This window comes from Oncorhynchus mykiss, chromosome 29, assembly GCF_057628025.1.
Source record: "Oncorhynchus mykiss isolate SJ-2025 chromosome 29, ASM5762802v1, whole genome shotgun sequence".
NCBI classification, from domain to species: Eukaryota; Metazoa; Chordata; class Actinopteri; order Salmoniformes; family Salmonidae; genus Oncorhynchus; species Oncorhynchus mykiss.
The window spans coordinates 20,754,236-20,769,636 of NC_143050.1; the positions used below are offsets into that span (position 1 = coordinate 20,754,236).

General features: G+C 41.4%; 1 protein-coding gene across 1 annotated transcript in view; it reads left to right on the forward strand.

Annotated features, from left to right (window-relative positions):
• The window catches only part of LOC110509914 (calsenilin), a 38,309-nt gene extending 24,083 nt beyond the window's left edge, over positions 1-14,226 (forward strand). The window contains exons 3-9 of the mRNA XM_021591131.3: positions 7,871-7,995; positions 8,835-8,904; positions 10,998-11,068; positions 11,185-11,292; positions 11,464-11,568; positions 11,809-11,871; positions 12,160-14,226. Coding sequence (XP_021446806.3) covers positions 7,871-7,995; positions 8,835-8,904; positions 10,998-11,068; positions 11,185-11,292; positions 11,464-11,568; positions 11,809-11,871; positions 12,160-12,207 — 590 coding nt within the window. The 3' untranslated portion in view covers positions 12,208-14,226. The remainder of the gene's footprint in view (positions 1-7,870; positions 7,996-8,834; positions 8,905-10,997; positions 11,069-11,184; positions 11,293-11,463; positions 11,569-11,808; positions 11,872-12,159) is intronic.
• The last annotated feature ends 1,175 nt before the right edge of the window (positions 14,227-15,401 follow it).

A 15,401-nucleotide genomic window follows, 5' to 3' on the forward strand; every position in this document is an offset into this window, starting at 1 on the left:
TCTGGGGCCTTTCAGAACAGGTGTATATATACTGAGATCATGTGACAGATCATGTGACACTTAGATTGCACACATGTGGACTTTATTTAACTAATTATGTGACTTCTGAAGGTAATTGGTTGCACCAGATCTTATTTGGGGGCTTCATAGCAAAGGGGGTGAATACATATGCACGCACAAGTTATTTTTTTCATTTCACTTCACCAATTTTGGCTATTTTGTCCATTACATGAAATCCAAATAAAAATCCATTTAAATTACAGGTTGTAATGCAACAAAATAGGAAAAACACCATGGGATGAATATTTTGCAAGGCACTGTATAGGCATAATATGACATTTGAAATGTCTTTATTATTTTGGAATTTTTGTGAGTGTAATGTTTACTGTTAATTTTTTTGTTTATTTCACTTTTGTTAATTATCTATTTCCCTTGCTTTATCAATGTAAACATATGTTTCCTATGCCAATAAAGCCCCTAAAATGTACATTAAATTGAGACATAGAGCTGTACTGTAATTGTTTGGGACTATTGGCCTTAATGCTGCTCTCATTGCAGTTGTTAATGTTTGATCCGAAGAGTATGTTAATGCCGATATGCCATCAACATCTGTCTTTAACGTAAGATCGATCAGCACTTTGTACTGCTGTCTTTGTTTCAAGGCCGTGTTTTTTTACGCACACTACGTAGCTGCTGCTCAAACTGCCACTTCCTTTACTTCCTGTCTTTACTCACCCTCCTCTGAACCATGATGATGTAGCCTATGTCTCCTCATATGTTAACCAACACCATCCCATCCCTTCTAACTGTTTTTTCGCTTCTCAATGATCATGCAAGTACGGAAGAGTAGGCTACCAAGCTGTTCCACCTCTGTGCAGCCGAATGTTATAGGCAGCTGAGCATGTATCCCGACAGGTAACCAAAGTCTGCATCACCCGGCACCCTTATGTCGTTTGTCAACTACTGCTTTAGACTGCCTACTATTTGTGATGATAATCTTCATAGTTATGCTGCCATGTTTTAGCGAGAGTTGATGAAAAAAGACCTAGCCAAAGTTTGCAATGAATTTGAGAGACTGCCTGTCTCTTGTCTTGCTTGAAACAGACTACCTTTGTTTTGTGCTTATGTTTGCAATACTGTTACAACACACAACAAAGTTGGTACGGACATGTCGATCATGTCTTTTGTGTACAACATGATAGCTGCATGTAGCCTAACACCCCTCCTGAAAAAATAACATGAAATCGTGCTTGAGGTATAGAATTTATAGTTAGAATATGTCGACCATATCGTTAGTGTAGAGAAGCAGGACAAAAGTAAAACTTTTTAAAGTTTTGTTCCTAATTACTCAGATCGATAGAGCTAGATACAACATATATATATATATATATATATATATACATATATTATATATATTGCCTCTACCATTAGGAATTGTAATTTAATTTCTAGGGTAAATAAGTTGAAAGTAAATAGACAGAACAGAACTACCGCAACATTACTTTTGTACCTGCCGGTGGGTCGGGAATAACACATCCTTGGGATGGAAGAAACAGCTGGCGAGAAGTGCACAATATTTGTCTCATTGCCATGTTTCTGGTTTGTAATGCTTGTTACTTTCAACAAATGTACTATAAGCCATAATTTCATGTTTGTGTCGATTTGAATAATTAATCCTATAGGTTCGAAATGTATGAAAATGAACCATGCATCAACATTGTAATGTTACGCAACCACAATATTTTGCCTTACAATATGAATCAGACTTAAATGGATCACATAATAGCTACATTAACCATCATGTTCTTATCTCACTTTAATTGGAATGTAGTAGGAGATGTTTTTCACCATTTTCAATGATTATTCATGCTTAGCTGCACCAATTATGTGCGCTCTAGATGTCCTTATCACGCGCTCTTGTCTTGAGAAAATAAACGGCTTTATTCTCTTCACAAACAGCAAACTCATCATGCTTATCAAATTTCCTTGGCTTTACATAAGGTATTTGACCTCCAAAATTATAAAAATATTTTGAACCACTAACCTGCATTTAAAAGCTTATGTGAGAAGCTGATCCATCAAGTCAAATGATTAAGGCATAATTCTAATGACGTCATATATCATTTTCAAACATTGTCACTTGTTGATACATTGCTAACATTATAAAAGCAATGTGAACTACCGGAGACAATGGCCTGTGCATAAATGTTTTATTTTATTCCCGGTCATCAGTTTCATTGTTTTGCTGTAATTTCACCCAGGCTAACACCCAAGACTAGCTAGCAAGATACTTGAAACCTATGCTGTCATTTAGTAACTAGATAGGATAAGAACATGACATGTTTGGAACCATAAACAACTAAACACAACTCTACAACCGAAAAACACTTCAGGTCTGTTTTAGCTCAAAACCCCTTTTTGTTGATAACTCGGTGAAACATGGTCGGAATGGGCTGTTGTTTTGCAGGGAGGTCGTCCTCCACATTAGGAATGCACTGACCTGACTGTGCATCATTCTAGCTTCTGTGTTACATGAGCAAATGAGCATTACTTTCGCAACGTGTTGCTTTAATCCCTGCTCTCCCCTACAACATAAAGTTTCCCCCTCCATGTCAATGAGGGAGATGCGGCAGTGGGAGACTGAGCAGAAGTTACGTAGTAAAAGAAAAATCCTGCACATGTGCAGAAATCTCCATATGAATAGCCAAGGCAAGTCGGATTTCAGAAAATCCGTAACCGCAGCCACTCAGTTTTTTAAAATGGTCTATTACATGAGCTAACCTTATACCATATGCATGGATAGAAGGGTCTGCCTGGTACTGTTCTGGCAGTTCACATGGTTATAGAGACATCTGGGGCGGCAGGGTAGCCTAGTGGTTAGAGCGTTGGACTAGTAACCGAAAGGTTGCAAGTTCAAATCCCAAGCTGTCGTTCTGCCCCTGAACAGGCAGTTAACCCACTGTTCCTAGGCCGTCATTGAAAATAAGATTTTGTTCTTAACTTAAAGGTTAAAAAAAATCGGTGCACTAAATATGTTCTGTGATCATTCTGATAGTAGTGGTTTGGTCACCTGTGTTTGCTCCCTGTGGAAATAGAGTTGACAGTGAGGAAACCTCCTAAAAGGCATTTTTTACTCTTAGTATTTCAACTTGTATGTGTTTGCAAAGAAGCACTCGCCCTCCATTTGGCAAATCTGACCATAATTCTATCCTCCTAATTTCGGTTTACAAGCAAAAATGAACGCAAGAAGCACCAGTGACAAAATCAATAAAAAAGTGGTCAGATGAAGCAGATGCTAAGCTACAGGACTGTTTTGCGAGCACAGACTGGAATATGTTCCGGGATTCCTCCAATGGCATTGAGGAGTACATCACATCTGTAATTGGCTTCATCAATAATTGCATCGATGACGTCGTCCCCACAGTGACCGTACGTAGATACCCCAACCAGAAGTCATGGATCCATCCTCACTGAGCTAAAGGCTAGAGCTGCTGCCTTCAAGAAGCAGGACTCTAACCCGGAAGCTTATAAGAAATCCCGCTATGCCCTCCGACGAACCATCAAACAAAGCGTCAATACAGGACTAACATCGAGTCATACTACACCGGCTCTGACGCTCGTCGGATGTGGCAGCGCCTGGACACCATTACAGACTACAAAGGGAAGCACAGCCGAGAGCTGCCCAGTGACACGAACTTACCGGACAAGCTAAACTACTTCTATGCTTGCTTTGAGGCAAATAACACTGAAACCAGTATGAGAGCACCAGCTGTACCGGAAGACTGTGATCACACTCTCCGCAGCCGATGTAAGACCTTAATACAGGTCAACGTTCACAAAGCTGCAGGGCCAGATGGATTACCAGGACGTGTACTGCGAGCATGCGCTGACCAACTAGCAAGCATTTCGCTACACTCGCATTAACATCTGCTAACCATGTGTATGTGACAAATAAAATTTGATTTGATTTGATTTGTGTTTTCACTGACATTTTCAACCTCTCTCTGTCCGAGTCTGTAATACCAACATGTTTTAAGCAGACCACCATAGTGCCTGTGCACAAGACCACTAAGGAAACCTGCCTAAATGACTACTGACCCATAGCACTCACGTCTATAGCCATGAAGTGCTTTGAAAGGCTGATCATGGCTCACATCAATACCATCATCCCAGAAACCCTAGACCCACTCCAATTTGCATACCGCCCCAACAGATCCACAGATGATGCAGTCTCTATTGCAATCCACACTGCCCTTTCCCACCTGGACAGAATGAACACCTATGTGAGAATGCTATTCATTGACTACAGCTCATCGTTCAACACCATAGTGCCCTCAAAGCTCATCAATAAGCTAAGGACCCTGGGACTAAACACCTCCCTCTGCAACAGGATCCTGGACTTCCTGACGGGCCGCCCCCAGGTGGTAAGGGTAGGTAACAACACATCTGCCACGCTGATACTCAACACAGGGGCCCCTTAGGGCCTGCACGGCCAGGCACGACTCCAACACCATCATTAAATTTGCAGATGACACAACCGTAGTAGGCCTGATCACCGACAACAATGAGACAGCCTATAGGGAGGGGACCTGGCCATGTGGTGAGAGGACTACAACCTCTCCCTCAACGTGATCAAGACAAAGGAGGTGATTGTGGACTACAGGAAAAAGAGGACATAGCACGCCCCCATTCTCATCGACGGGGCTGCAGTGGAGCAGGTTGAGAGCTTCAAGTTCCTTGGTGTCCACATCACCAACAAACTAACATGGTCCAAGCACAACATGACAGTCGTGAAGCGGGCATGACAAAATCTATTCCCCCTCAGGAGACTGAAAAGATTTGGCATGGGTCCTCAGATCCTAAAAATATTTTACAGATGCACCATCGAGAGCACTGGTTGCATCACTGCCTGGTACTACAGAGTGTGAACGGCCCAGTACATCACTGGGGCAAAGCTTCCTGCCATCCAGGACCTCTATACCAGGCGGTGTCAGAGGAAGGTCCTGACAATTGTCAAAGACTCCAGCCACACTAGTCAAAGACTGTTCTCTCTAATACCAAACGGTAAGCGGTACTGGAGCGCGAAGTCTACGTCCAAGAGGCTTCTAATCAGCTTCTACCCCCAAGCCATAAGACTCCTGAACATCTAGTCAAATGGCTACCCAGACTATTCACATTGCCCCCCCCCCCCCCCTCCCCTCTCCACACCACTGCCACTCTCTGTTGTCATCTATGCATAGTCACTTTAATTAACTCTACCTACATGTATATACTACCTCAACTAACCGGTGCCCCCACACATTGACTCTGTACCGGTACCCCCTGTATATATTGTTATTTTTTACTGCTCTTCTTTAATTACTTGTTACTTTTATCTCTTATTCTTATCTGTATCTTTTTAAACTGCACTGTCGGTTAGGGGCTCGTAAGTAAGCATTTCACTGTTGTATTCGGGGGATGTGACTAATACAATTTGATTTGATTTGAAATGATGAACACAGGCTCAGTTGTGGGAGGGGCCTCAGACTGTCTTCCCAGTGCAGTGGTCAGTGCTGCTTAAGTGTTTTCCCTATAGTATCCACAAGGTGCAGCACCTTTATGTGCAGCATCTCTGGGCACTTAGAAGAGAGAGTCAAGTGACTAACTCCATCTAAATCTCTCTCTCTCTTTGGTAAAATGCATTTCTGGCCTGTTCCCATTCCAGTCCTAAGACCAGCATTTTGCATCTCAATGATTGATTTATCCCCCCCCCCCCTCTCTCTGCTCCTGCTTAAACTCACTCCATTAAGATGTGCACACTCATCAGTTATGAACTCTACCCATCTTCGTCTCTTCTCTTTGTCTTGTTTACGCCCTCACAGTCATGCACTCTACCACAACTGATATCATGAAAGTGTTGGTGGAGTGTAAATTAATGGAGAGCATTGATGCTAAAACTTGACAGAGACTTAAAGAGGAATAGGATGGGAAAAACCTTAGGGCACTCTGTCTACCGCCCCTCTTCCCCCAATTTAAAGTCCCTTGATATTAGTTTGTTGAATTAGAAACACAATGTGAGGTTTCTTTGTGAATCCATCCAGTGTTATGTTTGATGTGTCTGCCTTTTTGTGCTATATGTGTCAATGGGAGGTAGACACAGGCAGCGCCACACAGGGTAGGGCAGACTCCTTCACTCTAAGTGCTGCTGGTCATATTCCAGCCATCAGCGGATGTGGATCAATGCCTGGTTTACAGCTTTACATCATTCTTAAAATGCCTGGGCAAACAAGGAAACGCTCAGACGGTCAATCAGAAACTATTAGTAAAAAACACACATCATCCCTCCGGACTCGCTGCCCTCCTCCCCCCTCTCTCACTCATCTTTCTCGCTCACTCAAACCGGAGACTGCACTAGAGGGAGAATTCCTGTCTTGATGGACCTGTGGGACGGACTTACCCAAAAAGGGAGACACAGGGGGTTCAGCCCTTAACTGGGACAGAATGTTTACTACAGAGGATACTTCACAAAGGAGATTTGGGAGATGAGGAATTAAGTAGTATACCTTTGTTGTTTTTTTACTCAAAACCATGCACTGGACCTGGATTTAGTGGGACTTTTGGAAGACAAAATATTATCAACAAACTCACCTTTTTGCCTTCGCTGGAGATCAAGGGGTTAAATGAATGGCAGCTGAAACAGAGTGACTGTTACGGGATCTTTACCTTGTTCACCCATGAAGAGCATCGTCACTTGCAGATTTCACCTGCTTTAACAATGTGTGTGGGTGGGAGGATGGGGGGAGTAAAGAGTGACCAATAGCGTTTGCAGCTATTTTTCAGGCATCTTCTTCAATTCTTTGATAGGATGTTTTTTTAGACACACACTTACAGCAGCAAACATTTGTAAAGTTATGGAATACACATCCTATATGTCCAGGGCTGGCCAATAGAAAGCATATAAAGGTTCTTACTCAAATCAGTCAGCCATGGTGCTGGATGGCATGGAACTGATTGCAATTACTGTAGTCATTGGCCTTTTTTTTGTAATGTTCAAGCAGTTTGGTGTCTGGGAGCCCTTGTCATTAGATGGTAAGTAACAGGAACAGACTCCCCAGTCTCTTTTCTGATCAAGGCCATCATATTCCTCGCAAATAGACATAAGCTATTCGTACTGTGTTGTTGATAGTTGACGCTACATGATTTCACTGTTGTCAACTTATGAGAGACAGCTGGCTTCCACTGCATATCAAGACACAATGCCTCAAAACACGAAGGTCTCATGTCTTATCATTGATAGATAGAAATAGAAAAGACAACACTGTGGCCACCTGACTTAACCTGATTGTGTGTTTCTCCCTTTCTCACCTCCTCACTTCCCTATACTTCAATCTCTTCCTCTCCCTTTTCCTCTCTCTGGTTGTTTGTATATCATAGATGGTGAGCACACACACAGTAGTAACTCCATGTATTCTTCATTTCCTTTGTCTTGATTATGTATGTTTTAATCTGTGCCCCACTCTCTCATTATATATATATATATATATATATGTATATATATTTTGTCTCTCTGAGGGTTGCTTGTCTTCCACTCATCATCCTCTCTTACTTTATTATCCACCATCTTTTTGTTTTTAAAAATGTTATTGTACACCATTGTCATCCAATCCCATTTCTGTTACCCACCACACAAATGTCTCTCCCTCCCAACTTCTTTTGATTATCCTCACATCTTCCTCTCTCGATTTCAACCTTTCTCATCCATTCCTGTCCTATTTTTGCCTCTCCCTGAATCCGCATTCTCCTCTCCCTTTCACCTCACCCCTTCTCCCGACTTTCCTTCCTTTCCCTGGGTTGTCCTCCTTTCCCTCTCTCCCTCTCCTCTCTCAAACAGAGAGTAGTGACTGTGAATTGGAGCTTTCTACTGTTCGTCACCAGCCCGAAGGCTTACAACAGCTCCAGGCCCAGACCCAGTTTACCAGGAAAGAGCTGCAGTCGCTCTACAGAGGCTTCAAAAATGTGCGACTGGGACTTGGCTGGGCTTAGAGCACCGAGTGGGAGTGGGGTGCTTAAATCAACATTGTCAGGGACTTGAAGGACTGCAAAGATATCATCTCACAATATGTTTTACATACTTACATAGCTACATACATTTACACAGATATTTACACACACTTCAAGCCTTTTAGACATACAGGTAACTGCCAAAATAATGGAAACACTTGAGTAAAGGAGGGATACAACATATATTGAAAGCAGGTGCTTCCACACCGGTGTGGTTCCTGAGTTAATTGAGCAGTTAACATCCAATCATGCTTAGGGTCCTGTATAAAAATGATGGGCAGGCCATTATTCTGGCAGCCATGGCTATGCCTCCATAGGATAACAATGCCCCCGTCCATAGTGCACGAGTGGTTACTGCGTGATTTGATGAGCATGAAAATGATGTAAACCATATGCCATGGCCATCTCAGTCACCAGTTTTAAACCCCATTGAACACTTATTGGAGATTCTGGAGCGGTGCCTGAGACAGCGTTTTCTACCACCATCAACAAAACACCAAATGATGGCATTTCTCACAGAAGAATGGTGTCACATCCATCCAATAGCGTTCCAGACACTAATAAGAATCTATGTCAAGGTGCATTGAAGCTGTTCTGGCTCATGGAGGACCAACGCCCTATTAAAACACTTTATGTTGGTGTTTCCTTTATTTTGGCAGTTACCTGCATATTAGCCATTTACAAGCCGTTAGACACACCTCTTTTCACAGATATTTAACTACATTCATGCGTACAATACATACAAGTTAAATAAGACAAACGTATTCAAGATATTTTCATGTCTCTCTGAACAGGAGTGTCCTAGCGGGCTGGTGGATGAGGAGACGTTCAAGACCATCTATTCACAGTTCTTCCCCCAGGGAGGTAGGATTCTCTAGGTGTTAGGGTTAGAGGTTAAGGTTAAGGTTAATAGTTATGTTAGCTAACATGCTAAGTAGTTACAAAGTAGCTAAGAAGAAGTAAGTAGTTGCAAAGTTGCTTATTAGCTAAAATGCTAAAGTTGCCCGTGACGCCTTTGGGTTGCTAGAGTTTTGCATTATATGCCCACCCATCCTCCCCGACCAACCTCATTTTTGGCTTAAGTAACAATACCCAATATAACATGTCATACTAATTTGAGTGTCACAGATTTACATTTACTATATTATGTCCTTGAGGACAGGCTGGCTATTTCAATGGACTGTTATTTGATAGAGCATTGTCTTACTGTTTTTGAATGAAAATGTGATTAGTAGATGCAGGATTCTGACAACTCAGAACCTCATCTATTGATATATACAGTGCATTTGGAAAGTATTCAGACCCCTTGACTTTTTCCACATTTTATTACTTTACGGCCTTATTCTAAAATGTATTAAATATGTTTTCCCCTCATCAATCTACAAACAATAACCCATAATGATGAAGTAAAAGCAGGTTTGTAGAAATTTTGGGAAAAACACAGATATCACATTTACATAAGTATAAAGACCATTGACTCAGTACTTTGTTGAAGCACCTTTGGCAGCGATTGCAGCCTCGAGTCTTCTTGGGTATGATGCTACAAGCTTGTTACACCTGTATTTGGGGAATTTTTCCCACTATTCTCTGCAGATCCTCTCAAGCTCTTTCAGGTTGGATGGGGAGCGTCGCTACACAGCTATTTTCAGGTCTCTCCAGAGATGTTAGATCGGGTTCAAGTCCGGGCTCCAGCTAGGCCACTCAAGGACATTAAGATAATTGTCCCAAAGCCACTCCTGTGTTGTTTGGCTATGTGCTTAGGGTCATTGTCCAGTTGGAAGGTAAACATTTGCCCCAGTCTCAGGTCCTGAGCGCTCTGGAGCAGGTTTTCATCAAGGATCTCTATATACCATTCTTCTTCCCCTCAATCCTGACTAGTCTCCCAGTCGGTGCCGCTGAAAAACATCCCCACAGCATGATGCTGCCACCACTATGCTTCACTGTAAGGATGGTCCCAGGTTTCCTCCAGGTGTGACGCTTGGCATTCAGGCTAAAGAGTTCAATCTTGGTGTCATCAGACCAGTGAATCTTGTTTCTCATGGTCTGAGAGCCCTTTAGGTGCCTTTTGGCAAACTCCAAGCAGGCTGTCATGTGCCTTTTACTGAGGAGTGGTTTCCATTTGGCCACTACCATAAAGGCCTGGTGGAGTGCTGCAGAGATGGCTGTCCTTCTGGAAGGTTCTTTCATCTCCACAAAGGAACTCTGGAGCTCTGTCAGAGTGATAGAGTTTGGGTTCTTAGTCACCTCCCTGACCAAGGCCCTTGTCCACCGATTGCTCAGTCTGGCCGGACGGCCAGCTCTAGGAAGAGTCTTGATGGTTCCAAACTTCTTCCATTTAAGAATGATGGAGGCCACTGTGGTATTGGGGACCTTCAATGCTGCAGAAATGTTTTGGTCCCCTTCCCCAGATCTGTGTCTCGACACATTCCTGTCTCCGAGCTCTACGGACAATTCCTTCGACCTCATGGCTTGGTTTTTACTCTGACATACACTGTCAACTGTGGGACCTTATATAGACAGGTGTGCCTTTCCAAATCATGTCCAATCAATTGAATTTACCACAGGTGGACTGTGGTCAAGTTGTAGAAACATGTCAAGGATGATCAATGGAAACAGGATGCACCTGAGCTCAATTTCGAGTCTCATAGCAAAGGATCTGAATGCTTATGTAAACAAGGCATTTCTGTTTTTTATTTGTAATAAATTAGGAAACAATTCTAAAAAAATGTTTTTGCTTTGTCATTATGGGGTGTTAAAAAATATTTCATCAATTTTAGAATTGGGCTGTAACGTAACAAAATTTGGAAAAAGTCAAGGGTTCTGAATTCTTTCCGAATGCCCTGTAGATGCTTTAAAGACTGACCCATTTCACCCTGAGCAACCGTCAAAATGGATGAAAGTGAAAAAAGAATAAATAACCAACTGATGTTAACTACATTATTGGTATCACTACTCAGATGCCACCACATATGCACATTTCCTGTTCAACGCTTTTGACATGGACAGAAATGGCTCTATCCGTTTTGAGGTAAGCAAAGCTCCTTTAAAGTAAGGTAATTTCTTCTCTCGCATAAAACCTTCCTGAACAATCAATCTTAGCCATCCCAATAACCTGCTCAACCTCCCCCCTCCTCTCCCCTCCAGGACTTTGTGATTGGCCTATCTGTACTGCTCAGAGGTTCAGAAACAGAGAAGCTCCAGTGGGCCTTCAATCTGTATGATATCAACAAGGATGGCTGCATCACCAAGGAGGTACAGTGGAAGACCTTGCCTTCAAACTTTCCTGTCTGTTGCATAGAGAGAGTTCTACTGCTAGACGTAACACTGCAAGACATAGCATTGACTCATGACTGTGTGTGTGTGTGTATGTGCAACTGTGTGTTTTTGTGTGTGTATGTGTGTATTGTGTGCACCTGTGTACAGGAAATGTTGGCCATAATGACGTCCATCTATGACATGATGGGCAGGTATACCTCTCCCAGTGTACGAGATGATGACCCATCTGAGCATGTGGACAAGTTCTTTCAGGTACATAAACCCCCCAGCATGTAACCCCCTCCCATGTCTGACATTTTACATGTCGTTTAACACCTTCTGTCCTTCTGTTTGTATTGTTTCTGTCCTAAGGCTTTATTGTTGTTTTTTGTTTGATGAGAACTCTGGTCGGTTTTAATTTTCACAACCATAAAGCTTCACATTGTGTCACTGTGGAGGTTAGTAGTATACGGTATGTAATCATACAAGATCTTTAATGGCCACCTTTTTCAGAAAATGGATCGGAACAGAGACGGGGTGGTGACCATTGATGAGTTCATAGAGACCTGTCAGAAGGTAAACACATTCTTCACAATCTTTACTGGCGAAAATATGTATCTGATATTAAAAATGCCAGGACAAGCCGCTGGCTATTGCATGGTTTTAACCTGCCTGGCTAACATTCCAGGTATTCCTGTAGTTGGTAGATAGCAAGTTCTGTCAGTTTTGTCTTACAGAACCTGCACAACATGTCAGAAGAGCACACAACATATGAAAAGCTAAGAACAGTACTGCCATAAGTAGTGTTCAATTGACATTGTGTCCAAAACAACAAATTCCTTAACTCTTAATTTCTCTCACCAGGATGAAGATATAATGGCCTCCATAAAGCTCTTTGAGAATGTAATCTAGGACTGGACAGAGAACACAGATATATGTCAAGATGACCTTTAATTGATTCCAATAGCAGACCCTACAAGCCCCTACGTACCTTGCCCCTCACCGTTGGATAATAGAAGATTATTGACACACAATAGGGAAATGTGACTCTAAACGTTTGACTCCACTATGTATGGGAAAAAAATCCCTAAAAATGGCCCTGCTGACAGTTCTACTTTCCTTACCTTTTTTTTCTCAAATTTTTACTAACGACATGCCACTGACTTTGAGTAAAGCCAAGAGTGTTTATGTATGCGGATGACTCAACACTGTACACGTCAGCTACCACAGCGACTGAAATGATTGCAACACTTAACAAAGAGCTGCAGTTAGTTTCAGAGCGGGTGGCAAGTAATAAGTTAGCCCTAAATATTTCTAAAAATAAAAGCATTGTATTTGGAGCAAAACACTCACTTGACCCTAAACCTCAACTAAATCTTGTAATAAATAATGTGGAAATTGAGCAAGATGAGATGACTAAACTGCTTGGACTAACCCTAGATTGTAACCTGTCATGGTCAAAACATATTGATACAGTAGTAGCTAAGATGGGGAGAAGTCTGTCTTTAATAAAGCGATGTTCCGCCTTCTTAACAACACTATCAACAAGGCAGGTCGTACAGGCCCTAGTTTTGTCGCACCTTGACTACTGTTCAGTCGTGTGGTCAAGTGCCACAAAATAGAACTTAGAAAAATTGCAATTGGCTCAGAACAGGGCAGCACGGCTGGCCCTTGGATGTACACAGAGAGCTAATATTAATAATATGCATGTCAATCTCTCCTGACTGAAAGTGAAGGAGAGATTGACTTCATCACTTACATACTTTTATTTATGAGAAGTTTTGACATGTTGAACGCACCGAGCTGTCTGTCTACACTACTGGCAAACAGCTCGGACACCCATGCACCCCACAAGACATGCCACAAGAGGTCTCTTCACAGTCCCCTAGTCCAGAACAGACTACGGGGAGGCACACAGTACTACATAGAGCCATGACTACATTGGACTCTTCTGCATCAAGTAACTGACACAAGCAGTAAAATTAGATTTAAAAAACAGATTCAAAAACACCTCATGGAACAGCGGGGACTGTGAAGCAACACAAACATTGGCACAGACATATACCAACACACACATACATACACACACACGATAACATGCGCACTATACGTACATACACATGGATTTAGTACTGTAGATATGTGGTAGTGGTGGAGTAGGGGCCTGAGGGCACACAGTGTGTTGTGAAATCTGTGAATGTATTGTAATGTTTTTAAAATTGTATAAACCGCCTTAATTTTGCTGTACCCCAGGAAGAGTAGCTGCTGCTTTGCCAGCAGCTAATGGGGATCCATAATAAATAAATACAAATATGAATGGCAACATAAGAAGTGAAATGTTAGTACACTGTGCAGTAGCATGTCTACTGCTCATGCCTGAACCGATTATGATCCTTTGCATGTTTGCCTGAGAGTAGTGTAAGTTAATGTTAACACAGTTGAATGTAAGTATGAATTTTGTTATTGAGTAGCCTGAAACAAATATTATTGTATTTGTTTGTGTGTGTGTTGTGGGGGCTCATAGTAATGGGTGGAATGGAATAGATGGAAATGAATCGAGCACATCAAACACGTGTTTTGCTACCATTCCATTCCAGCCATCATTATGAGCCATCCTCCCGTCAGCAGTCTCCTGTGCACACAACAGCTTAGAAATGTACAAGTTTTTTACATTTCTGTACCCTCATGTATAGTGTACCTATAGCTCATCAGCATTATGATAGGAAGGTGGGATTTATTGATGTTGCCATATCATATAGCTACTCGCACCATTACATACAGTACATGCAATCATCTATCATACCGCCATACTCCAAACCACCCCTCTACAGCCTATGTCATAAACTAACTGAATACCTGGAGAGAGAATGTATTTCAAAATGTTGTTGAATATCACTCTAAATAAAAAAGGAACCTGCACATCGCATGATATTTGATATGTAATTGTATATCACTTTCCTAAAAAATAGTTTTCCTGTGGCCTAAAATGTTTATGAATTACCATGTAATTTGTACAGTTGAAGATGACCTGTGCTTTGGCTCATATATAAAGTCAAGGCTGTTTTCTACTAACAAGTTGAGTCAGTGTTTTTGTTCTCAAATGCCGCAACAAAAAAAGTAATGCTCTGCTGCATTATATGGTGCATTGGTGCATATGTGGTGTTTTGGTGCATTATATGGTGCATATGTGGTGTATTGGTGCATTATATGTGCATTGGAATATTGTTTTGTTGCATTTTAGAACAGTAAAGCAGACCTAACTAGCAAGTAGCAAAGACACAGAAAAGCATACTTTTTTGAAATGTGAAAATTCAATTTTAATAAAAAATACTTTGGTGGTTTTCAATGTTGCTTCAAGTCTTTGTCACAAATAAACGTTTGGATTCTTGTTGCTCTTTACTAGTTCATTATTACTTTTTGAATTATAAGCATTTTGCATTTGCATAAATGCTCCATAGGCAATAATGGTACATTTTACGTTCACCACTGCTCTTGAACCACTTAAATGCCCAATACAGTCAAAAGCATGACTTGTATATATTTTCACACTATGAGTTTGGAATAATACTGTAAAATTGTGAACATTATGGTAATGCCCTTTTAATGTAAGAGCTGTTTGAAAAGACTGCCTGAAATTGCTGCCTGTTTTGGAGTTTTGGCCTGCCTGGTGACCAGGCAGTAAATTAGTTTATAGCCCAATAAAAAAGAAAGTTCCAACCCTCTCTGCCAATAACAGGTAGTTTTCAGGAACTTTTCAGCCGATAACAGTTTGTTTTCAGTTTTACCACTCCCCACTCAGACCACTCTTGAGTATAAATATTATTTTTGCTGTCTCTTGGTGTCTTTCCTATATATAACTCTTATTCAATTTTTTATTATAATTTAATGTAATATCTTTTGTTGTTCTTGTCTATTACTGTTCTGTACTTTGTCATGTATTTGTACGTTTTATGTGGACTCCAGAAAGAGTAGCTGCTGCATGTGCAGTAGCGAATGGGGATCCTAAAAACTAAACTCCCAGAGAGTCCGAGCTAAATTATTGTGCGAGAAATTGCTCTTTGCTAAGAACCAAGAACAAAAAATGTTTTACAAATTTAATCGAAAAC